At 31.0% G+C, this 26,175-nt stretch overlaps 3 protein-coding genes across 8 annotated transcripts in view; 1 reads left to right on the top strand and 2 right to left on the bottom strand.

Moving 5' to 3' along the window:
• The window catches only part of LOC110654785 (uncharacterized), a 59,669-nt gene extending 34,282 nt beyond the window's left edge, over window positions 1-25,387 (bottom strand). The window contains exons 1-11 of one of the 4 annotated variants that reach the window (XM_058153644.1): window positions 25,220-25,387; window positions 24,973-25,082; window positions 24,748-24,878; window positions 24,546-24,612; window positions 23,879-23,931; window positions 19,536-19,590; window positions 19,366-19,440; window positions 19,125-19,242; window positions 18,398-18,444; window positions 18,143-18,285; window positions 17,936-18,039 (exon numbers count right to left, since the gene is read on the bottom strand). In XM_058153644.1, the coding sequence (XP_058009627.1) occupies window positions 18,175-18,285; window positions 18,398-18,444; window positions 19,125-19,242; window positions 19,366-19,440; window positions 19,536-19,590; window positions 23,879-23,931; window positions 24,546-24,612; window positions 24,748-24,878; window positions 24,973-25,071 (756 nt within the window). In that variant the 5' untranslated portion in view covers window positions 25,072-25,082; window positions 25,220-25,387 and the 3' untranslated portion in view covers window positions 17,936-18,039; window positions 18,143-18,174. Of the gene's footprint in view, window positions 1-17,935; window positions 18,286-18,397; window positions 18,445-19,124; window positions 19,243-19,365; window positions 19,441-19,535; window positions 19,591-23,878; window positions 23,932-24,545; window positions 24,613-24,747; window positions 24,879-24,972; window positions 25,083-25,219 lie in introns of those variants that run through there. The other 3 variants (XR_009151363.1, XM_021810884.2, XM_058153645.1) reach the window with 3 other exon arrangements.
• LOC110654784 (F-box protein PP2-A12) lies at window positions 6,762-9,122 on the top strand. Its single transcript, XM_021810882.2, has 3 exons — window positions 6,762-7,362; window positions 7,867-7,985; window positions 8,340-9,122. The coding sequence occupies exons 1-3, from the start codon at window positions 7,015-7,017 to the stop codon at window positions 8,758-8,760; spliced, it is 888 nt and encodes a 295-aa protein (XP_021666574.2). The 5' UTR covers window positions 6,762-7,014; the 3' UTR covers window positions 8,761-9,122.
• LOC110654782 (probable transcriptional regulator SLK2) lies at window positions 9,811-17,033 on the bottom strand. Of its 3 annotated transcripts, XM_021810881.2 has the most exons (11): window positions 16,795-17,033; window positions 14,501-15,444; window positions 14,164-14,295; window positions 12,896-12,944; window positions 12,545-12,759; window positions 12,395-12,463; window positions 12,123-12,223; window positions 11,752-11,845; window positions 11,593-11,662; window positions 10,834-10,920; window positions 9,811-10,719 (listed from the first exon to the last, which is right to left on the bottom strand). In XM_021810881.2, exons 2-11 carry the CDS (start codon window positions 15,431-15,433, stop codon window positions 10,295-10,297), a joined length of 2,175 nt encoding a protein of 724 aa, XP_021666573.2. In that variant the 5' UTR covers window positions 15,434-15,444; window positions 16,795-17,033; the 3' UTR covers window positions 9,811-10,294. The 3 variants fall into 3 exon arrangements, with proteins under 3 accessions (XP_021666573.2, XP_021666572.2, XP_058009626.1); XM_021810880.2 differs by having other exon boundaries at window positions 9,811-10,920; window positions 16,795-17,029; XM_058153643.1 differs by having other exon boundaries at window positions 9,811-10,920; window positions 14,501-15,279; window positions 16,795-17,024.
• Window positions 25,388-26,175: the final 788 nt, after the last annotated feature.

The raw sequence follows: 26,175 nt of genomic DNA, 5'->3' as shown, positions 1-26,175 counted from the left end.
AATCAGCTATAAAGCTACCTACCCTTTCAATCAGTAATTTTTTTTTTATTTAAATCAGATTTAATATAAAATCAAAATATAAGATATATATTGAAATTATCTATTAAATATATAAATTTTATAAATTTATATTTACTTGAGTTGTAACTGATATTAGGAAGTGGGTCAGTAAAGCTATCAGAATTCATAATCAACTTAAAATTATAGAGTTTAACCTTTCAACCTCCTTTACTGATTTGAAACTTTTCTTTAAGTCTAAAGGATATTCCTTCCTAAGATTCAAACTCAATAGAAAGAGTTTAAAATTTTAAGTGTATTATGCTGATTTTTTTTTTCTTCGTTAGCCGTTGTACTCTGCTTCGTTTGTGCAAATTTTTGTATCATTTGTAAAATTACTATAAGTCACATAATTTTTTTTTGTGTTTTTTAGAATTATTTCTCTAAAAAGAGTATGCTTGTACTTTTTTACTATTTTTTTTTATAGTTGTTTAACATATTTTTATAATGAATGAATTATTTCTCTAAAAAGAGCATGCTTGTATTTTTTTTACTATCTTTTTTTTATAGTTGTTTAACATATTTTTATAATGAATTAGATTTAGATGATAATTAATCTTAATTAGCACAGATAAGGAAAAGAATGATAGTTTATTGGTTTATTGTAAATAAAACTATTATTTTTTTGAATATTATTTGTTCCATAATATTTATTTGTCAGGATTTGAACAATATTAAAGTGCTAAGATCTGAGCCTTAATTTGTGTTGTTTATTTAAAATTGTCAAATCCTGAGGATATTTAAATATTGAGTGCTTTGCTGAAGAATCGAAGCAAGTTGATCATATTGCAAGAACAAAGTTAAAACCCTTTCAAGAAACAAGGACGACCTTGGTCTCAATCTTTGGGATCAGCCACCAAACCATGTGGCCCCTCTGACGGCTGTTTTCTGTTTCCCTTTAATTTCAGCCGCTCACTTCAAAAATCCCATTATTTATATATTATGTTTGCATATTATGATTTCAATTTTTTTTTATTTTTAATTTGACAAATCCTGTTAGAATTAACAAGATATTAAAGAAATAATAGACATTTAAATTTAAATTTATTAAGTGAGAAATATGTCTTTAATTATAGAATTAAATTTAGATAATTATGTGATAGTTAATTATTAATATATATATATATATATAAAAGATTTTGCACTTCCAAATTTAGCGTGATAAATAGATAAATTGTCAATTTGTTATCAGATTTTAAATGTAATGTAATTTCTTCTCTCACACTATAGTAATTGAAAGAAAATAAATGAAAGAGAAGACACTGAAAAGGAAAGCGCAACACGAGAATGGGGAAGCAGCGAAATAAAGACACTGGCAAAAATAGGGATTGACAGAAACGTAGCTCTCAACGCGATAGAGATAAGAAAGGCATCCAAAATTATTGCCTTTTTCATATTATTATAATATCAATTTGCCAAAGAAAAATAAAAACTAGTTATATAATGATTTTTGTGAGATTACAAATTTTAAAAGTTATGCAGTTAATACATTAAAGACTGTTTGATTTAGGGGTCAATGTTTAGTTTATTCAATTCTAAATCAAATTTAATTGGCAAAATTGAAAAATTAATTACCTATTATACCAATTAAATCAAATCATTCTCATTATTGTCACTTATATAATAAAAATAATTATTTCATTTCCATTCATCATTAGGGTAACGAAAATTATTATCGATATGAGAAGACAAACTTTTTTATTTATTCGACATATATTTTATGTTTCTGAATTTTGGATTATATACTAAACATAAATGTTTATGAATATTTTGCAAGAAATGCAATTTGACATCAATAAAGTAATATTAATAATGCAATAATATCTATGAACAATTATGGATAAATAAATAATGTATAAGTGCTTTTAACATTTATGCAAATTCATTGACTTAACATGTATATTGAAAATGTTTTTTTCAATAATTCTTGTTAATGGATATGCTAACATTTTATGTGTAGAAATATATTAATTATTTGTATTCAATAATGTCTAATAAATATGTATATAGTTTTTGTTTTTGGATTCTCTATGGCATTGCTATTTGACTATCATAACTAATTGCTATTAGGTCAATAGTATTGTCAGACACTAAGGGTCTGTTTGGCATTACTGTTAAAATTACTGTTGAGAAAATCACTTTTTAAATATACTAGTTAGAGAGTGTTAAAAAATAATAAAAATTAAATTTGATCAATTTTAGTCATAAGAACACTAAAATAATAAAATAATTTTTTTTAAACTGTTTTTCTCAACAACATCTAAAATAGTGTTTTTATTCAGAAAAGCAGTTTCATACTCTGAAACTCAATGCCAAACAGGGCTTAAGTGAACTATGAGTCATTTCAAATAAACTCCCTTTTGCATAACAACTAGAGTGTGTAATCGATTAGTTCGGTTTAATTCAAACGGAATAAAAAAATTGATTTATATTTTCTGATGAATCGAATTAAAATCGAATATAAGAACTTAACCGAAATAAATCAGTTTGATTTATCAATTTTGATTCTAGCTAATACACATAGAACAATCTTCCATTTCATCACAACAGAACAGGAAAATAAAATCGAGATAAAGACAACACAAATCAAAAGATAAAGATCGAAAATCAACAATAACCACTTTTTTTTTATATCAATTTTAAGGATCAGCAATCAATCAAAATAGGACCTTGAACTTAACAATTTCAAAATAGAACAAAACCCAGAACAAAATAAAATAAAACTTAGAACAAGATGGAGTCTCGAGGGCGGAGAACTGTGGCATAGTGAGCAACGTGGTGAGGCAAACATTGTAGCAACAGTACGTTCATGCTATTCATATCGTGTGGCGACGAGGGATGGTGAGGGACAATAGAAGACGGTTGTCAAATAAGTATGACGAGAATAGAAGTAGAATGATGAGAAGAAAAAATTGGTCAAATCAGCTGGAAAATTTTAAGGGAGAGTTTGATTTGGTTATTAATTTTTAATTTTGATTTAAAATATATTTTTTAATTTATAAAATAAATTAAAAATAAATAATTAATTATTTTAAAAAAATTTAAATAATTTAAATATTTAGCTAAAATATATTTAAAAGTAATTTAATTAGTTAAAATTATATAAAAGGATAAGTAATTAAATATTATAGTTATTAAAATGAAGATAATATTGATAATTTTAAAAATTATTAGGATAATATAATTTTTTTAATTAAATAATAATTTTAAAATAAATAAATAAGTTATAAATAAAATGTTCCATTTAATTTATAAACGAAATTGTAAAATTTTATGAATTGGTTGCATGAAACCATTTAATTTTATTTGCAAAAATTAACCGAAAATGATAAAATGTGGAATTTTTGGATGTATAATGATTGAGCTCAATTTAATTTAATTATCCCAGTGGATTACAAAGAAACTAATATATTGAATAATCTAATGATGATGATTAAGATATGATCAAGTCGAAAGACCCTTTGGATTAATCTATTTTGTGGTCATCTCATCCCAAAATAAACTAATATTACTTTTAATTTACAACTTGCCAAACCATAATCAAACAATTAATCATTAAACTCATATGTTTGGCTTCAACCCTTCAACCCTCATCCATTCCCTGTTTACTGCCTTGGACACGTGTGTCACAGTAGGCATAGCCACGGTACGTGGTTGACAGGTCAAGGCTGAGTCAGAGACATGTAAGCGTAGCTGGAGCTGTTTTGATTGGCGCACTTTTTTTTAGTATTTTTAATTCAATTGGGAAGATCCCAGCCACCCGTTTCATTTAAATTAGCATATTTCAAATTTTATATGTTATATTTTACAATATGAACGGGTGAAATTTTTTCTCATTAAATTATCCTAACGGTGTTTTGGTAGTGATTTTACACTTTTATATTTAAATGGGGTATTTAATTTTCATAAATAAAAAAATATTTATTAAAAGTATTTTATCCTTTAATGGGTCAACTTAACGAATAAGATTAATTTTGATCTATTGACTCTAGAATATTTGTAAAATATATAAAAAAAAATTATTCTCATCCTCACGTGTAAATTGATTATATATTATTAAAAATTTGATATTATTACCAAACTTTAGTTTAATTATAATTATTTTTTAAAAATTATAAAATATTAAATTTCAATTATTATTTTTATTTAAATTTAAATTTAAATTTCAATAAGAGCTAATTATATATATATATATATATATATATATATATATATATATATATATATATATATATTTGATATCTCATATTTTGAGGTTAGTTAAATGAAAAAAAAATAATTAAATATGTTTTTATTTGATAATAAATATAAAAAGATTTGTGAAAATGAAATAATTTTATGATCTCACCTAACAATTAAAATCCTAGTTTATAAGCTAGAGGATTTCATCCACTTGCTCACAAAGCTTTCCTTTTAGTATTTTCATGTGATTTTTAAATTGTTAAAAGTAGATGATTTCAGGAAAAACTTTGAAAAGGGAAAAAAGAGAGAAGATAACAAGAGAGTGAAGGGAAAAGTGAGAGGAGGAATGGATAGAAGCGCGGGAAAATTATGGGTTCCCATGATTACCAAATTTAATAAGATTTGTTTTTAAACCAAATTTAATGAGATAAGAATGTGAATTAATATATATTGCTCTATGCTATTTTTGTATGAGTACTCAGTTAATCGAATCGAATTAAATTTTTAATTAATTTTAAAAATTATTAATGGAATCGAAAATCTAAATTAACCAAAACTATTAGTTGTTAGTTATAATCGAATTAATCGAAAAAATAAAATATATATTTTATATTATTAATAAAATATATTTATAATTTTTTTATCAAAATATAATTATGATTTAACATTAATAAAAGAATAATTATAAGTTAAATATTATTATAAATTATAAAAATAATAATTACAAATAATATATTATCAATAAAATTATAATAATATAATAATTAATAGAACTTTAGTTATTTCAATTAATTTGATTATCAAATAAAAAAATTCGAATCGATAATCGAAAATTAAAAATTTTTATTATTATTAATAAAAAAAAATCAAACTGAAAGTGAATTTATTATTATCGAAATAATTGAATTTCATTGATACGGTTCAATTCTTTAATAATAACTGAATAATGCATCCTCCTATTTGTATTACAAAATTTTTTTACCTAAATCTAATTTATTATTGATCTAAAATATAAATATATAAGATATATATATATATATATTTAATAAATGGACTTCATAATACATTTTATGTATTGGGACCATCAACTCTATTTATTCAATAGAATATTCTATGTAAGACTATGAAATAATTTATATATATATTTAATTTAATGTATAAAAAACAATTTTATTTTTTATAATACATATAAATATATGGTTTCAATATTTATTTTTCAATATATATATATATATAAATAATTTTCAACATCAATTAGTTTCAACAAATTAGTTGAAAATATGAAGAAATGAATTATAAATAGTACTTCTATTTTCAAAGACAAAATCTTTCCATATTTTAAAAAATAATTAAAAATAATTCTTCATAAAACAAGTAAAGATTTCAAACATCTTCAATGGAATGTTACCTTCAACTCTTGAAGATGATGAAAGCATAGACAGAATAAAGAAATTTTTTTCCCAAAATGACAGCCATATATATATTACCCAGATCAATGAATAGATTAGAGTTTTCAACTTAATGAATTTTAATTTAATAATATTAAAATTATAATTTTCATTGATTTTGAAATCTAATTAACCTAATTTTTAAAAAATAAAATTTAGAAGGAATGAGTAACCTGTGCGTGCTGCCAAGTGGCAGCGAATGTGGATGTTGACTCCAGGGAACTGAGTCCACAATTGGAACATGTAAATCCAAATCATATAATTTAGGAAAATTTATTATTTTATTTTTTTAATAAAATTAATTATTAATCTATTTATTTTTAAAAATAATTTAATTAATTTTTAAATTTTTATTTTTAAAAAAATTAACTTATTAAAATAAAAAAACTAAACAATAATTTTCCATAGAATTTAACAAGAATTTAACTGTTGATAATTATCTAGATAATTTAATAATTTATCTAGATATTTCTAGCATGAGTCCTTTCAAAGCACTTCCTCTTTCGCTAACTTGTATTATTCTTTCCCCTCTTTTATTTGTCATTTTCTAAATTAATTTATAATTAATAAAAATAAATAAATACCCATTGCAGTAAATTATTGCACAATTTTAACGTATTTTTTTCTTTATTATTTTTTTATGGCTACATTATTATTAAAATAATATATATATATATATATATATATTTTATAGATATTTTTAATTTAATAAATTAAAATTAATCTTATCCATATCGAGTTGGTAGCGCTCTCAATGAATATATTTTAATCAAATACTTCACCTTATTTAATAGATAAAAAAAAGTATCAAATTACTTATAATAAATACCTATTAATATAAAAAAAATTATTTAGTTAATTATGTGAAATTTTAATAACAAGCAAAGAAGTTAGTTTATAAGCAAAGCTAAAGTTGACTATTTTTATCATAATAATTTATAATTTTCTTAAATAAAATTTCTTAATTAATTGAAAAGTCAGTTTTAACCCCAACTCAGCAAGCAATCCACACAGTCCACAGTTTGAAACAACTGTTGTTTGTTAACAATAAATAAATTATTTCTTTGCTAATCACCCTTGATTATGTTCTGCTTCAAAACCAAACAACTCTGTCTCTCTCTCTCTCTCTCTCTATCTCTCTCTCTCTCTCATTGAAAAAGAGAAAGAACATTACCAAAACCAAAATCAAAGCAGACAAACAATCTTCAAATGGTATACGCGTCTCTCTACAAATACCCTTTGCCTTCCTCTTTGCCACCTCTCTCTCCTTTCTCCATTAAAGCTGAGAGAAGAACTGTCTAGTCCCTCTCTGTTTCTTCTTCTCTTCATGGGTGCTAATCTTTCTTCTGTGTTCGTAGACCCGAATGTTTTGTCTCTTTATGGTTATTTATCGTCTCAATCATCGACGTCAAACCCAACTCTTGGAGACTTACCAGAAAGCTGTGTTGCTTCGATTATTGCTTATTTAGACCCGCCAGAGATATGCAAATTAGCAAGATTGAACAGAGCATTTCGTGGAGCTTCTTGGGCTGATTTTGTATGGGAATCTAAATTGCCTACGAATTATGTTCGTCTTATTCAAAGAGTTCTTGGTGATGATTTGCCAAGAAATATTAGTAGGAGAGAAATCTATACCAGGCTGTGTAGAGCTAACACTTTTGATGGTGGTACCAAGGCATGTGTTACCTTTAATTTTTTGGATGATTTAATTATGGTTCTTGGCTTCAAAAATGAAAAAAACTTCCACTAAATTGGACTGGGCCTTAATGTTTTGGTTCAGTTAAGATTGTTTTTCGATGATTTGAATTGCCCAAATTTTCTTTTCTTTTCTTTTCTTTTCTTCATTGTTTGCCAGAAATAATCATGAAATTATATATGTTTGATAAGAACGAAGAGAGATGCTGAAATTTTTTAACTGCTATTATTTTTTATTTCTCTGGGTCATTGGACCAAGTTTCTGATGACACATCTCAAGCTTTCTGTTTGTTTACTGAGAAAATTCTCAGAGAGAAAAAAATTTTAATTTTAAAATTTATCTGTCGGTCAAAGAGTTGAAAGTTGTTTCCTTTTGTCTTAAGTTTGAATTTCTCTGTAACTTTGAAATTAAGGCCTAATAGAGAAAGAAGAGTCAAATTTTGGTCACTAAAGATTGTGATTATTCAAATCTGGTATCGTGCAGAAAGTATGGCTAGATAAGATTACTGGTGGTGTCTGCTTATCCATTTCTTCGAAGGGATTAGCGATTACTGGAATCGATGACAGAAGGTATTGGAATCATATTCCAACCGAAGAATCTAGGTAAGTGTCACAAAAACAATCCCTAGTATATGTTTTTGCAAAATGAATTTGAAAGGTTGCTAGACTTTCATTATTTATTTGTTAGATTGGCTGTTCAAGTTCAAGTTGACAGGGGCATTTTCTTGTGGAGATCCTTCGAAGTAGGTCCTTTTTTTTCTAATGTTCATATGGATTCTATGAATCTTTATTTCAGTGAATGGTATTTGAAAGAATTCAGATTCTGTGAACTGTGTTTTATTCGGTTCTTGATTTTGCAAACTCGTTTCTCCATAAGCATAGAAATGGATTGATTTATTGAGAAATATAAATTAGTATTGGAATTGATCTTGAGTCCCTTTTTTTTTCTGTATGCAGATTCGACTCTGTTGCATATCTTCAGCAAATCTGGTGGTTTGAGGTTGATGGGCAGTTTGAATTCCCATTTCCAGCAGGAACCTACAGCATATTCGTCAGGTTGCAATTGGGGAGAGCTGCCAAGAGGTACGGTCGCCGAACCTGCAACACAGAGCACGTCCATGGTTGGGATATAAAACCTGTGAGGTTTCAGCTATGGACTTCTGATGGTCAGTATGCCTCTTCTCAGTGTTTTTTAAGTGATCCTGGGAAATGGAATCTCTACCATGTTGGGGACTTTGTTGTTGACACTTCCAATCCATCTATGAACCTTAAATTCTCTATGACCCAGATCGATTGCACACACACCAAAGGTGGTCTTTGTTTGGACTCTGTAGTAGTATACCCATGTAAACTTATAGAAGGGTTAAAGCATTTTTGATCTGCATGTAACCTTGTATACAGGATATTCTACATTAGGGGATCTCCAGGAGAGAGCAGAGTCTGAGGAGTAGTTTCATTTATAGGCCTTGTATCAGTTGTATTTAGGCAGTGTGAATATTGCCATTTTTGCTTGTTGATAAGTGTTTCTTCTTCTCTCTTTCTTGTATATAAGAATGAAGTCAGTGCTGCATTAAGTCATTTGGTCTTGTTAAAATTCATATAACTGTTATGTTTTGGACCAGTTTTCAAAAGCTAGCAGGAGATTTTATTAGAATCTTCTGAATTTGGTGGAACGAACAGAGTTCTGATGTATGATAAAAGTGGGAAAAGAAAAAATCAATAAATGGGTATTCTGTTTTACTTTGGCTGTTTCTAGCTTTCTACCTGTCTGTCTTTGGTCCACCAATTTGTGGCGAGAAAGCCTCCCAGCTGTTGTGTTCAACCAGCAATACTGCATGCACGGTTCTTATTGACAGCCAGCTGGTGGGATGGTGTACTAATTTGTAGTTTCCTATGACAATTTGACATACAGCCATCCCCACCGAGAACCAATTATTATTTTAAAAATTTTCCTGGCATTCTTTCATGAGAGATACCATTGTACTATTTTTTTGAATAGTGCCTAACATGAGTCAATAGTCACAAGCTAGAGACTTAACAGCACTGCTGGTTTCAAGGCAATAGTCTGTTACTGTTAATGCTATAGCCAACTAAAAACAACAGTGTAGTGTTTAGTCACTGGAAGCTACTATAATTTTTGACCTCTAACTAGCTTCTCTATCTCCATCATCCTTTGATACTGTTAGTTGTTACAGTATTATAAAACTGAACTATTAATTCTAAAAACTCCAAAATAAAGTAAAATTCAAATTCATTAATTCTTTTTTGTTTTTAAAATAGCTATACACATTGCCACTCTAACAACCTGTTATGTAAAGATTTATACTTCTAGGAATTTCATGCCCTTCCCCATAAATTCAGCAGGTAATCAATAATGCATACAGTATGTCAGCTTGATTAATAACAGAAACACCCTGCTATCAATACAAGAATCCAAAATCAACCTGTGGAGAACTGGAAATGATATTCCTAGCTGTTGAATTGTACATTTAATAAACAACAATAGTCATACTATGGCTGCAGGTGTATTGCTTTACACTAGTTTTGGACTACACAACCTTCCCTAAGTGAGAGCAACATGTTACAGCTATGAAATCTTTCAGATCGTAACAATATTACTAAAATCATTGATATCTTGGCCGAAATGGCTCATTGATATCTTCTGTACAGCCATTTTTCCCAAATGCTAGGCTACCATCCAAAAATACTCAACCAAGTTAATACTCAAAAGCTAATGCCCAAAAATCTAATCAAAATATCATGACAAGTCATGCCTTCCGATCATGGCATGCGCTTCGGCCATGAATTCCGCTGGAAACCTCGCATTCATATTCTGGATCTCATGCAAACTATATCATTTTTGCAAAGTTGGATGTCTCTTGACGAAACTAGGATCCTTGAAAGAGGCAGGCTTAAAGCCACTGTTCTTTGTTATATTTTTCTGAAATTGATTCAACTGATGTGTTGTTCTCAAAAGTCCCCACATTACCTAACGAACCTGTGTCCTTGGCATTTGTTGGCAAGCCAGCAAGTATATCATTGATGATATGATTTACTGATTCCTTCTCTGCCCAATTCGCTGCTCTGCTGTTATTAACCATCTGCTGGAGCAATTTTTGAATCATACAGTCTTGTATGTTCTGGTTGCTTTCAGAGAACTGGGAAATCGACAAGGGTAAGTTCTGGGTAAATTCTGGATTCAAGATCTTGGGACCTTGAAATGGTCGACTGTCGTTAGCCCTCTTGTATAAACTAGAAGGTTCCCCCAATTTGCTAACATTTGAGTTGATGGATGTCTGTCTCAGCAATTTGCAGTAATCACCAGGATGTGCCAATGCTGCCATTTCAGAGGTAGTCAAAAGTCCATCCTTGCTCATGTTTGAGTTGACATTTTCATTGTTGCTTTGACCACCGGAAGAAGATAACAGCTTAGTAGTGTCAGCTGCCATACCTTGTGAAACAAGCTTCTCCTTTTCTTGAAATTCATTTTTCTGGAATTTGGTTGCAGAAAGTTTTTGGGAGTAATTCTTCAAGCTCTCTACAAGCAAGCATTGATATCAGAAATAACTTTCTGTAGTGAATTGGCGGCTGCTTTAGCAATTGAAAGGCTCAATGGGCAACTCAACAGGTACAGAGAATTACGAAAGTTAAAGCAGCTATCTCAAAGGTTTTTTACCTTTTTAAGATGAAAATTACATTGTTGTACAAATCCAAGCTTATGCATTATAGAGATCAAGTAGGATTATCAACAGATAGTCAGGCATGTTCGCCTTCCCCTAGATGAAAGCTCTTCCTCATTTTATATCTTTTCCTTTTTCCTTTCTCTGTTTTTACCTTTTTGGATTCATCAGTAGGTTTATTAGGCCCTAGGTTACACAACAGAGGATGTCTCTCCCTCTTCCTACAAACCCCCTTCCCACCCCCAATCCCATGACTTCTGAGCTGAGTAATGAAGTTCAAGCTATTAAGATAAGATTCCCCCCTGGGTATTTTTCACTGCATTACATCAAGGCTTCAACAGTCATACCTATCATGATCTATTTTAAGGATGTTAGAGTTGAAGTGAGCGTGTAATAAAGCAGTAGCAATATGTCAATTTTGAACCTGCCAACAATGCCCAGTAACCATGCAAGAATAATATGCATGCATATCCATGCTTGTGCATACACAATTAAAACTAATCAACTGTATCATGTAAAGTATCACTTACCAATTGGTCCAATTTTAGTCTCCCAGCTGAAAGTCATTAGGTCTTTCATGCTATTGAAAACATCGGCTATCTGTTAAATCATAACGATTAACATATAAGATATATCGGGAATTCAGATAATAATTCACAGTTCAAAACAAACCAGATGTTTCCATGCACCTGCAAGCACCGGATGTATCTCTTCGAGAACCCCAACTCACCAACCAGCTGGAAATCCAAAATTTTTTCAAGCTTGCATCCAGCTGATAATAACCTATTAAATAGATCATCAAGAACCAGCTTCATTTATGAGATGTTAAATACATGCCAAAAACTAGTCTCAGTTTTAACTAAAACATCAAATAAAATTGAGGGCTAAAGCAGGTGATCCAAATCACCAATTCTATACATTACTGCTTATGATAAACGAACATGTGTGGAACACAAACTAGTGCTGGTAAATTATCCACCACTTTGCAATTGCATATATGAACACATGATGGACCAACTCATACAATTACTGCAAGCAAATAGAACCCATTAACTCTTACATATTGCAATTTTCTTCTAGGACATGTGGTGATATCTTATCTGATCCACTGCCTTCAAGGATTGTTTGATATTTTTGTGCAGCATGAACAAACTCATTAACCTGCAAACAAGACAACATAAAACATGAATTTTGTCACAAGAGACACATCAGTAGGATAGTTTAATTCAGAGCTATAATAATAAAATATGTAGAATAATGAATCAGTAAACTATCCGTAAGGACCAGAATGGGTCCATATACTGTTTCAGATAGTGCAGATCACCTAAGTACCTGTGACGCAATTAAACTTCGAGGCAACAGTTCTTCGTGGTCACTCGAGCAAAATTCCCAAGATAGTATCTGAAATACATGCCAGGTGTATGAAATTTTGAATGCCAGCATATTATATATTGTATGCCATATGCGCAAGCTATTACTCACCTTCAAATCAAGAGTGAAGACAATACGAAGTTTGCCCTTACGAACAACACGAAATTGGTGAAAAACAGTTTCATGAACTGCCTTACCATATTCCAACATCATTAACCCAGAAGGGAGTCTGCACTCACATGGCAGTTCAAGAAATAAAAGTTCATCGATAACACCACTTTCAAACTGTACTTTTTTAAGCCTAGGAAGCACTTCGAAAGTTGCCTCTGCCATGAAGAGAAAGACAGAAAGAAGTTCAATGCCACAAGGGGAGAAAAGAAGGTTAAATATAACAATGAGTTTAAAAATACTAGCCACAATTCAGCTGACTAAGAAAGGCACATGGACAGTTAATTTGCTTACCAAACCCTCTTCCAGATTTAGAGCTGCATAACTCACACTGCCATGTGCCCTGAAAGACAAGAAAGCAACAACTTCAAGCTATGCAAATTGAATGGAGAACCAATGAAATAAGAAGCAAAAGATGCATATAATACAGAATCAACTCAAATAGGCAACGTGTGAAAAAGAGAAGATATTTATCAGCATTTTAAGGTCATGATTAACAATACAATTGAATAGAGTAAAACTGGATTCCAAATCACTGTTCCTTGGGCCATTTTTTTTCTGCATTTATTCTTTTTTTTCCTACAAATTTTATTTTTTTAATTTGTTCTTTTAACAAGAGTGTCAGTGGACCCATCAACAGACTCAATTTGAGATATTAAATCATAATAAAATTTATTAACCGAAAAGTGATTTCCTGGCTTTCTTTTTCTAACTAGTCAAAAGCACATAGACACTTTGTATATAGTTCAAACTCTAAACTCTTCAATTTTAGGATCGGCAGTATTCCCTTTTTTTTTTTACTTAAAAAAAAAATTTGTTTACTCCTTTTGCACAATAGTATTAACCCATCCATCGGTTGATCCAATTTAAAATATTAAACCATAATAAGATTTATCAATTGATAAGTGATATTTTGTATATTTTCTTTATTGAGTCAAAAGCACTTAGACACTTTGTATAGAATAAACACTTATATACTAAAATTCAATCCCATTTCACTGTTCCTATCAACAGTGTTTTTTATTTTTCCTCATTTTTTTATTTTTTACTTTTTAAAATTACTTTTTTAGATTTTTTTTTTCACAATATACTAAAATGATACCCACATTTACTGTTCACAAGATCAATGCTTTTTTATTTTTTACTTTTTTTTAAATTGTTTTCTTTGAGATCTTTTACCCTTTTGGCACAAAAATGCTAAACCATCCAGTGCTCCATCCCCTCCATAACTCCACCACACACTGTACTTTTTCAAAGATCTTTTTAATTTCAATTTATTTTATTTTTCAACCACTTAAATATGACTTATATAATCATTTTTTTATTTTACTTTCCTTTTATATTTATTTTATTTATTTAACTATTTAATTATTAGATTTGTATTAATTATTATTTTTATTAAACAACTTTAAATGATTTTATTTATATTGTATTATTATATACACACACTCTACAACCATATCCAAAATCACTGTTCCCAGTAATAGTGATTTTGAAAATAATTGTGTTTTTGCTTGTCTATTTCAGTGGTGGGAGAAATAAATTGGCAGCATAAAACTGACCATAGATGCCTGAGGAAAGACACTGTTGGCTTGAAGTGTAACATGATCACACAGAGACAAACACCACCTTTTCTTGGCACAAGGAGCATAATACTCTGCCACAAATTTCCTCCAGTAGGCAATACTATTGTCCTACAAGATCAAACAGAAGGGAGAAAAAATGAGTTAGATCATCTTCAAGATGTATCACTTCACTGAAGAATTTGCCGTTAAAATAAAAAGAATAAATACATCAAGAGACCTGATGCATAATACTTCGACATCTAAAAGTACTAATCATAGCTGAATGGGATATAACATTGAGAATACATACATTTTCAATCAAATAGAGACTTACAGGTGGGCGATGCTGCAGATGATACATGTACTGTGTCAGCCGGCGTGAACATACATTACCACTGCAAGGGTGCATACGATATACTTGTTGATCTGCCAGCTGTTGGAGGTACTCCCTCATTTGTTGCTGCCTCTGGTTCTTCATGTCAACTCCTCGTAACTCTGGAACTGACTGCAAAATCTTTTGCTGCCGCTGATTTTCTAGCTCATGCTGCTGATCTAATGCGTCTAGCATTGGAGAATGACTTTGCAATTGCATTTTGTCTCGACTCTGCCGTTGTCGCTGAATGGCCTGCTGGTGTAAAGCAGCATCTTGTTTAATGTCTAATCTGGGTCTTTTATGCGTCTTATTTGAGGTAGAAAGCTCCTGTTCTTCAGCATTTAGGAGTGCCCTCTGACTCTTTTGCAATCCAGACTGAGATTTGGTAGTGAAGCATCTTTGCTGGCATTTCTTCTTCCTCGCTTGTGAGCGGTTTCTGCCTAAATGGGAATCTAGTTGTGCTACAGATAAATCACTATTAGTGGAGGATCCTGAAATGCTTGAATTATGTGAGGAAAACAGTGGTAATGCCTGTAAATTATGGTGATCTATGTCAGCATTGGAACTTCTATACATATCAGGAAATTTCAGACCAGCTGAGTTGACCCCAGCAAGTGAAGAACTATCCCCAATTCTCAATCCCACGTTGGTCAAACAATTTAACGCAGTCGGATTTGTGCTGGCAGAGACAACACCCACATTTGAGTGTGGAATGTTTGCTGAAATACCAAGAAAATTTCCTGAGGATGCACCAAAGAGAGAAGTTACCACAGCCTGAAACTGCTCATCTTTATGTTGTACATTATCAGAATTTGAAGGTTGTGTCACTGGGGTTGATGTCATGGAACAGAATGCAAATGGATATTTGGAATCAATGAAAGCCTCTAAAGCCATCTCCCTTGAAGCTTCAAAAATGAAAATTAAAGTCTCAAAGGAATTTACTGATGACCACTCTATTACTTAAAAAAAAAAAAAAAAAAAAAAAAAAAAAGAAAAGAAAGGAAAAGAAAAAAAAAAAAGAAAAACCCACAGACAAGATCCAAGAAGCACACAGAAGTTTCTCATCTTGCAAAGTTGCTCACACAATGCAAATGTGCATGCATAAAGCACTCAAAAAGATAGAGAGAGAACTAAGAAGCTCAAACCTAAATGAATTCTATGCAAGAGGAATTGACATTTTAATTAGAATTCCAACTTTTAAGCATTTATTAAGTTCACAAAATATATATATCGGCTCCATTTATCCATAAAAGATAATGCCTATTACTACTTTCATTCCAGGGAAGAAAAATGATCAAATGAATAAACATTGCAAGTTGCAACCCTGTACCCTCTGTGATCAAGTTAACAGAAACAAGAATGATAATAGACAAATCACAATGGAGTGCAAGAAACATGCATATAATAATATCAAAATATTATAATGAATAATCCAAAGACAACATTTGAAATAAATGGGACAAATACAGTTTTCAAACAAACCGAATATTCATATTTACCATTCCAAGATTGAACACAGCACTATATTACACGTTTATAGCACGACTACGAATATGAGGGAAAAGGGCAAAGGGAAAGGGGGAGGGGGGGTTGGTAGGAAGCAAAAATCAGAAGCACAAAGCAGTAATATGCATAGTCAAGCACAAAAATTCATGAACACTCCAATAATGAAACTCGACAAAGAACTTAACCTTGGATTCTCCCCTGGGTTTAGACTAGTTAAAAGCGGAAGAAAAGAAATTTGCTCACAAATGCTAAAGAAACAAACCCATTTCTAAGGAAACTGCTTTTCCCTTTTTTTTTTTTTTTTTTCCATTTCTCCTTAGTCCTTCCCTTTTGAGCTTCCAAAAACTCGACACAATTTTACAATTTTTTTTTTTTAATTTTTCAAAACTGCTACACACAAAGAATTCTAAAAATAAACAAGTAAAATAGCCATGTATGCTACTCTCAACAGTTGCTTAGAACACCAGTTTTACTAGATGAAATATTACAAATTTCAAAGCTTTAGTTTTTTTTTCCGCCCTCTCCTTTCCCCACATTTTCTAAGGAACCAAACGGTCATTTTCCCAAAAAACCAACAAAACCAAAAACGAAGCAAAGAAATGTTGGTGGGTCTTTCGTTTTGATGTCCAGAAAAAAAAAATTAAAAGAAAAAAAAGAAAAGAAAAGCAGCAAAAAGAGGGGGGAGGATATGAAAAAGAAAAAGTATAAAACTTTAAAAGCATATACAGATAAGAGATTATAATATAAACCTTAATTTTGATTTTGAAGGCGTTTTTGGAGTTGGGTCTCTGCTACTGATGGTTGTTCACGACCGCCATGGCAAGGAGAAGAAGTTTCTTTTTTATTTTTTCGCATTTTCAGGGTGGAATTATATAGAGAGCGGGAAGAACCAGTGCAGCACCTACCGAGCGAGGGACAGCGGTGACCGGCTGGTGCCGGTTGATGAAACCAGGTGACTGGGGCACCTGTGACCTTGATGACACGTGGTCAATACGTACACGCCAAATACACCTGTTTAAAACAAAAAAAACTACTGTTTTAAAATAAAAATCATATATTTTTATTACATAAATTTTGAAAAATTAAAATATTTTATAATTTTAAGATAAAAAATAATTTTTTATTAAATAAATCAAGAAAATTTTAATAAAATTTTTATTTTTATATAATTTATATACATATCCTACAATATAAGATCTCAAAGGACATCATAACAATAAAAAGTATCATAAATATAAGCTTTACTCTGTTTATTTTTTCAATTAATCAACTTCATAATATATTAATACATATTTAGTATTAAAATAAAAAAATAATTATTTTTTAAAAAAATTAATTTTAAATGATATTAGAAAAGAAATTTAAAAGAATAATTTATTATTTTAATATTTTTATAATAAAAATTTATCAAATTTAATTTAAAATTATAATAATTTTAAAAAGTAACTTTTTTAACGACAACTCTAATTTAATTATAATACTAAACATAACTTTAGTCACCTCATAAAAAATTTAGATTTAATTAAAAGGTTTAAACTTCGACCTATTTTATATTAAATTCTATAATTTTGATTTTTTTAAGATATTGCGTAGAACATAAAGCAAGAATAAAAACGAGGAATACACTTAAAATACCAAAATAAATAGAGTGACAGGATGCAAAGCAAGCAACCAGGCATCAAGTAATTAACAACTCAATTAAGATGGAATAAATCCATCATGTTCAGATTTTCAAGTGTAATATAAGTACAAAAATATAGTTTCTTTTTCATTGTTCAATAATAAATTCTTCCCTGTGGATTTTATCAAGTAATTAACAATTTAAATAGATTTGTTAAAATAGATTGGAATCAATTCCTGTCATATCAAATTGAAGCCTAACAGAAACCATTCCTACAAAATATTGTTTCCCTTTTTTATTTTTTTCTGTTGATCAGCAACTCTCAAAAGAAAATTCATTGGTTGAAATGGAATGTATTAGCTACTCCAGAACTCTGAAAAGAAAAGCACCATCAAACCCAGATGCATCATGCACTCAATCATCATAAATTTACTCTCATATGACAAAGATTTAACTTTGACGAACAAAAATTGTACATCTTTCCAACAACCAAATATTTGCAAATTCTTTAGCCTTGTTGCTCGGTATTGCTGGGCCTGCGGTATGGCATGTATCTGTGGTCCTTTGAAGCATTCTTCCTCCTCCGTTTCTCGATGAAAGATTCAAGCTTGCCAGATTCCTAAGTCATTTTATAAGATGCAATTGTTAGCAAAACTGTGTAGTTAATTAAATAAGTTTTCACATTTAACATTTTCAAATTGCTGTATTTTCCTTTGACATGTAACACGTACCTTAAGTTTGGTGAATTCCTTAATTAGCCTTTGCTTCCGTATTTCAGCTGCAAAAAACAAAGCTAGTCAGCATTCATGCACTATATACCTGAATGGCAGGTCTGTTTGCTCATTTAAGCAAATAACCGGGACGGAATATAAAAAAAAATAATAATAATAAAAAAAAATAAAATAAAATAAAATTAAGACAAGGATACAAACTGACAGTTTAACCTGATTGAATATCGCCATAACTACCATCAAGAACTACGGCTGATAATAATTTAAATTTCCCCACTGAGTCATCTCCAAGGCTCCAACTACTTGTAGGGTTTATATTTATTCTTATATCTACAAACATTTCAATTGAAATCTCAATTTCTATTCTTGCTGTAACTATTGTTCCCACAACAAAAACCATGGCTGCCCATTAACACAAGCAATGGTATCAAGTATCAGCGTATGCTCAGATACAATTTTATCCAAAATATGCAAAACACTGTTCACTTGTCAACTTATGGCAAAAGTATCCATTTCTGGTAGTCTCAGCTACTTGATTCATGATGACAAACCACCATTATCAATGCAATCTCAGGCAGTGTGCATACTCAAGTTTCCATGTGCTTTTTAAAGTTAAAATGAGTCTAGGAGATCAACAACTTCAAGAGAAGTCATATGGAAGGTGCATTCCAATAGCACAAACTACAAAGTGAGATGATACCAAAAACACAGAGACAGAGAACTTTACATTTCTTCATATAGAAGGGCTTTTTCCCTTGCTTTGCTGCTTCTCTCTCTTTCTTCTTGTGCTCAGCCAGTATCGCTGCATCAATATGTTTTGTCGACTCAAACTTTAATTGTTTATCCTGTTAAGACATGGTTGGAAGAGATAAAAGAAGGTTTAGACAATATAAGTAATCACATCAGGCATATGATCAGAATTGGATTAATATTTCATTCAAATTTAACCAAACATAGCAGGTACTTACAATCCAAGATATACGGTTCTTCAATTGATCAATAACTTTTGGATCATTGGATTTCTTCAATTGCTTCTTCAATTCCTTCATATCCAATAAGCAAATTTGAATATGAGGACAAATGCATGAATACAAGAAATTGAGAACTTATTTGCCATCAATGAGTTCATGAAAGTTACCTCTCTTTCAGCAGGAAGGTTGTTCTCAAATAGAAAATTGTACCTTTTCCTAAACCTACAAAATCCACAAATGACTATTATTGACACATCTCTGTGTGAGTGTGTGTGCGCGCGCACGCGCGTGAGAGAGAGACTTGAAAAAAGAATATAATTTTGTGTGTGTGTGCAGTAGGTGACAACCAAAGTAAAAATTTCGTCACATCTTATGATATAGATTCAAATGATATAAACATTGGGGCGTCCTTTACTTACGATGCGCTACATCGAAACCCAGGTGTAGTGAGAAATATGCAAGGGTGTAGGGACTTCACCGAAAGCGACGCGCCATGCCATGCCATGCCGGCGCCCGGGTGTGGTGTTAAATGAGCAAGGGTTCCCACATCATGGACAAGTGTGAGTAAAGAAGTTAGTCTATAGGACAGGTAGTAGAACAAATAGTAGAATAGAACACCAGATAGGCATAGAGAACAATAGAAGATATCATAGAAGGAGATCAATTAGGAAGAAACATGATAGGAGGAAAATCAGGGTTGATTCTTGAAATATTGGATCACTTACAGGAAAATTAATAAAACTTGTGGATACCTTGGAAAGGAGAAGGGTGAATATTGCTTGCATTCAGGAGACTAAATGGGTAGGAGAGAAAAGTAAAGAAGTGAGTAATTCAGGGTACAAACTGTGATTTACAGGAAAGGAGATAAATAAGAACGGTGTGGGCATAATTATAGACAGGACGTTTGTGAAAACATTAGGAGATAGAGTTATACTAGTAAAGCTAGTACTAGAAGAAGAAACAATAAATGTAGTTAGTGCTTATACCCTACAAATAGGACTACATAGTGAGAGTAAAAAAAGGTTTTGGGAAGATATGAATGATCTAATGCAAAGCATACCGAATGAAGAGAATGTTTTTATCTGTGGAGATTTGAATGGATATGCAGGAAGTGATAGGTAAGGCTATAAGAATGTTCATGGAGGTTTTGAATTTAGCAACCGAAATGAGAAAGAAAAAAACATTCTGGATTTTGCTATGGCATACGACCTAATACTAGCAAATACCTACTTCATAAAAAGACATTCACATTTAGTGACTTTCAAAAGTGGGCAACATAAAAGCCAAATTGGCTTCCTCTTAACAAGAAGACAAATAGAGCTCTATGCAAGGATTGTAAAGTCATTCCGGGAGAGGCTTTAACAAGCCAACATCGGTTAGTGGTCTTGAATGTCAAGTTTAGGAACAATTTAAGTAAGGTTAGAAGAAATAGTGTAGCTCGAACAAAGTGGTGGGAGTTCAAAGGAGTAAAGCAAGTGAAGTTCAAAAATGAGCTTCTCGAGTCCGAAGCATGAAAGCTAAATGTGGAGGCCAATGATATGTGGATACAAATGGCATCAAAGATTAGAGAAGTAGCTAGAAAAGTACTTGGAGAGTCTAGAGGACATGGACCACCCTCAAAAGAGAGATGGTGGTGGAATGAGGAAGTACAAAAGGCAGTGAAGAGAAAGAATGGTATAAGAAATTACCTAAGTGTGATAATAATGAGACATATGAACAGTATAAAATAGCAAAGAAAAAAGCAAAAAAGGCAGTCAGTCAAGCAAGACCGTAAACCTTTGAAAAGTTATATGAGAAACTTAGAACTAAAGAAGGGGAAAAATATATTTATAGATTAGCAAGGAGGAGAGAAAAGAAATATCAAGATCTCAATCAAATTAGGTGCATTAAGGATAAAGAAGGAAAAATGTTAGTGAAAGATGAGAATATTAAAGAAAGATGATGAAATTATTTTGATGATCTCTTTTAATAATAGTCAAAATGGTAATAGCGTGAATATAGACTACAGAGCAATAGAAAATAATGTGAATTATACTAGAAGGATTAGATCTTTAAAAGTAAAGGAAACACTTAAGAGAATGAAAGTGAATAAAGCCTGTGGACCCGATGGAATACCAACTGAAGTGTGGAAGTGTTTGGGAGATATGGGAGTGGCATGGTTAACTAAATTGTTTAATAAGATTCTAAATTCAAAGAAAATGCCTGATGAATGGAGGAGTATTTTAGTACCTATTTTTAAAAATAAGGGAGACATACAGAGTTGCTCAAACTATAGGTGAATTAAACTCATGAGCCATACTATGAAATTGTGGGAGAGAGTTGTGGAACATCGACTACGTCATGATACTTCTATCTCTCCCAATCAATTTGGCTTCATGCCTGGTCGTTCAACTATGGAAGCGATCTTTCTCATCAGAAGCTTAATGGAGAAATATAGAGATGCAAGGAAAGATTTACACATGATTTTTATCGATTTGGAGAAGGCTTATAATAGTGTTCCAAGAGATGTCTTATAGAGAGTGTTAGAATAAAATGGGGTATCTATTAGGTACATACAAGTGTTAAAAGATATGTATGAAAAAGCAACTACTATTGTGTGCATAGTGGGAGAGGACACAAGAGATTTTCCTATCTCAGTTGGATTACACCAAAATTCAGCTGTAAACCCTTACCTTTTTACATTAGTTTTAGATTAATTAACGAAACATATATGATGTTTGCAGATGATATAGTTCTGATAGATGAGACGCAAGAAGGAGTTAATAGAAAGCTAGAGCTTTGGAGAAGTACTCTAGAGTTAAAAGGCTTTAAGTTAAGTAGAACGAAGATAGAATACATGCATTGCAAGTTCAGTAAAGGCCGAACTGGTGATAGGGAAGGAGTTAGTTTGGATAGAGTGCTACTGTCCCAAAGTAATCACTTTAAATATCTCGGCTCAGTCCTTCAAGTAGATGGGGGATGTGAGAAGGATGTTAGTCATAGGATTAAAGCCAGATGGTTGAAGCAGAGACGTACCATAGGAGTTTTATGTGATCGCAAGATTCTCAATAAGTTGAAAGAAAAATTTTACCGTACAGCCATACGACCGGCCATGTTATGTGATAGTGAGTGTTGGGCACAGAAGGAATCATATGTGTCTAAGAAAAGAGTTGCGGAGATGAGAATATTAAGGTGGATGAGTAGCCATACTAGACTAGATAAAGTCCGTAATGAGAGCATTAGAGAAAAGGTAGAAGTTGTACCAATTGAGAATAAGTTGAGAGAAGGAAGATTGAGGTGGTTTGGTCATATGAAGCGTAGACATACGGAGACTCCAGTTAGACAAATAGAGCACATTAGGGTAGAGGATAGAAAGAAAAGAAGGAGTAGACCTAAACTGAATTGGAAGAGAGTAGTACAACATGACCTAGAAGCATTACACATTTCCGAGTATTTAACCCAAAATCGTTTAGAATAGAGAAAGAGAATCCATATAGCCGATCCCAAATTTTTTGGATAAAGGCTTAGTTGAGTTGAGAAGTAGCAAATGTATCAGTTAGCAATAAATTGAAGAGCTCTCTGCTTTAATGACAAGCAACTATGATATACAAATAATAATAATAACAAAGAAGAACAATGATCAACTAATCCATTTAATGTATCATTGAATCCAAGACAAACAGAACTAACATCCTTTGGTCAATATACTCCAAAGCTAAGGCTTGAGAGGACATGAACTACTTACATAATTCAATAAAGTAGGCTAAATAGTGTAGAGTGATAGGGTGTTAAGGAAAATAGTCCATGAATTCCAAAAAAAAAAAATTAAGAACATCAATAAAAGCAAAAGAAATAGAGAGTAAATATCCATGCTTTCCACTAAATCAAGCCAAAGGGATGGTGATGGGGGACAAGTGTATTAAAAAAAAAAAGAGCTAGCAACTATAGATCTCATTTGCAATCATGAAACAACTCAACTCCATTAACTTGTTCATGCCCTTATTCTTGAACGTATGAATTGGAAAGGGTAGACAAAGGTATTAGCGAATTAATGGAAGCAAACAGCCCCAAATCACTTCATTTTCATTATCAATCTGTAAGAAGACAAAACACACAAGCCAATGACAACATAAAACAATGATCAATTAATGTGTTGTTACAAGAGAAGCATCAACTTAATTGTAGATCAACACAAACAACAAAACACAAATCAATTACAGAAACACCTTTCTAAACTTTAAGTAGTTTGTGCTTAGCCGGTCCCAAGCCCAGATAAAGGAGGAGGGTTGCGACAACCAACGTAAAAATTTCGTCACACCTCATGATATGGATTCAAATTTTGAATGAAAAAAGAGAATCCATATAGCCGACCCCAAATTCTTGGGATAAAAGCTTAGTTGAGTTGAGTTAAGTTGAGTTTCTCATTTAATACAGATGAAACAGCAATTGAAACTTCTTCAAAACTGATCAGCACACCATAAAACATGCTAAATTGTGATTTTTGAATAACACACAGACAAAAATGGCTTACCCCTCAACATCAAGATTACCACACAAAGACTCAAAGCGGGGATCACGTACCACCTGTCAATACCAATACCAATTTATGCACATTAAATGTCCATCATAAGCGGCTAAACAGCAAAAGACAAGCTGCTACTAAATCTATTCCATCATCATATTTTTGCAGCAAATTTGAAACTTCACATTTTCCCCGGGGAAAAAAAACCCCAAACATCAATCATGCAGAGTTTTGTAAATAAGACAAAATGACAATAATGAAAGCAACTATAATCATAAGAGGGAGAAGAATAACCCAAAACACAGAGTTCAATAATAAAGTATGTATATATCAGTAAGCACCAAGAGTGCAATTACATTGCTATGCCCACCTACTCCTATATACACAACTCAAAGAAGCTTTAATCCCAATATGGTTAGGATCCATCCATTAAATCATACCAAATCATCCTAATCTATCGTCTTCTTCCATATTCCCTCTTACAAGTTTAAATGCTATTTTTCCGAAAATTAAATTTACTGCTTTAGGGTAGACATGCCCAAACCATCTATTTTGAACCTCTCTCAGTTTATCTTGGACAACAGGTCCACCTCCTTTGTAATTCCATCAATTCGTTCTGTTCAGATATCCTTATAGCCTCTCTGTAACAGTATTGGAAAGAAAAGAACAAGAATACCTTTTTAGGAGCTTGAACAACCTCTCGAAACCGACTCACGGGCTTCTTGCAACTAGCCTCCATTGGCCTACACAAACATAAACATGGACACCAAAATCACCAATTACAACATAAATAATGACAAGCCAACAAAACCAATATCTAAATTAAAATTAGAAGTCAAACAAACAGAGGGACTTTCACCATGAACTCATAATAGTACCTATTTTTGTTAGCTCTCCCAGACTTTTTATCTTGCTTGGGCTTTCGATAAACTGAACAAGACCCATCAGACCTTACCTTTTGCAGCTCCTCAAACGTAGCATCTGCGATTTCTCTCTCTATATCGCTCTCCTACTCACCAAAAGAATACATAAATAAATAAATAAATAAATAAATAATAAATTGAAAAAAGGATCGATATTTATGATGATTGTAAACTACCCACATCTTCCTCTGAAGAAGAAGACGATGATTCAATATCTTCTTCGCTTTCCACAAACTGGGTATTGCTTGAAACGGCAATTTCTTTATCGGATTTTTTCATTTCGACCTTCACTGAAAGCAAAAGACAATACTCATTATCTGGTAGTCACTGTATCATTTTCTGTTCTCATACATTACATGGAATCGAGTCTTACACCGTGGAGAAAAAATAAATGAAAAGCTATAAGACTTAAGGCTCAAGCACAAACCTGTAAATCGAAGCTTTGTGATATAAGGATGAATCCAAGACTGCGAAACAGAGAGGGTTTTAGGTTAAAGTATCCAATTCCCAAATTGGTCGACCCTGAGCGTTTGTTTAGATGGGGTGGACGGAGGTTTAGCAGGTAAGAGAAAGGAAGATATTGAATGGTAAAGTAAAATAATAATTTTATTTATATTTTATAATTTATTCTGTTTAATTTATATTAAAGTTAAATATAAAAATTATAAAATAATTTATTTTATAAAATTTATTATTTTATAATAAAAAATGATATTTAAATTTTTTTAAATTAATATAAGTAATATAAAAAATTAAAAAATTAAAAAATTTTCAATTATTCTCGATTTACTAAATTTATAGATTAAAAATAACCTTTCAAAATTTTTTCTATTTCTTAATTTTTTATTTTAAATAAATAAAAAATTTCTTAAAGTCATCTCACACTTTCTCTTACCACCATAAATTTTTAATCCAAATAAAGGATAAAATGCAGTCAGATTGATTAAAAAAAAAAGTAAAATTTTTTTTTTATAATTTATAATTTTATCCCTAAAATATAACAAAAATACAGTTTAATGTTCCTATTTTTTTTATGAGAATCAAATTATTTCTCGATGTATATTTCTGTTAATAAAATATTATTTTATTAAAAAATACTGTTAATGAATTAAAAATTATAATAATTTAATCTATTATATTTTATTTTTATATCAATTTAACCATTACAATTTTAATATTTATAATAATTTTTATCTGATATTTGAATTAATTGCTCTGATTATGGTTAATTAATAATAAATTTTAATAGAAATATTATTTTGTTAATAAAAATATACATCAAATACTAACTTGCTTTTCTTAAAAAAATAGGAGAATTAAACTATAATTTTATAAAATATTTTTATTTTAGTCAAAGGGTAAACCATTGGTTTTCACAGTCCA

This window comes from Hevea brasiliensis, chromosome 9 (genome assembly GCF_030052815.1).
Source record: "Hevea brasiliensis isolate MT/VB/25A 57/8 chromosome 9, ASM3005281v1, whole genome shotgun sequence".
Lineage (NCBI taxonomy): Eukaryota > Viridiplantae > Streptophyta > Magnoliopsida > Malpighiales > Euphorbiaceae > Hevea > Hevea brasiliensis.
Note: the sequence above shows the minus strand (reverse complement) of the source record. Positions and strands in the feature narration are given on the sequence as shown.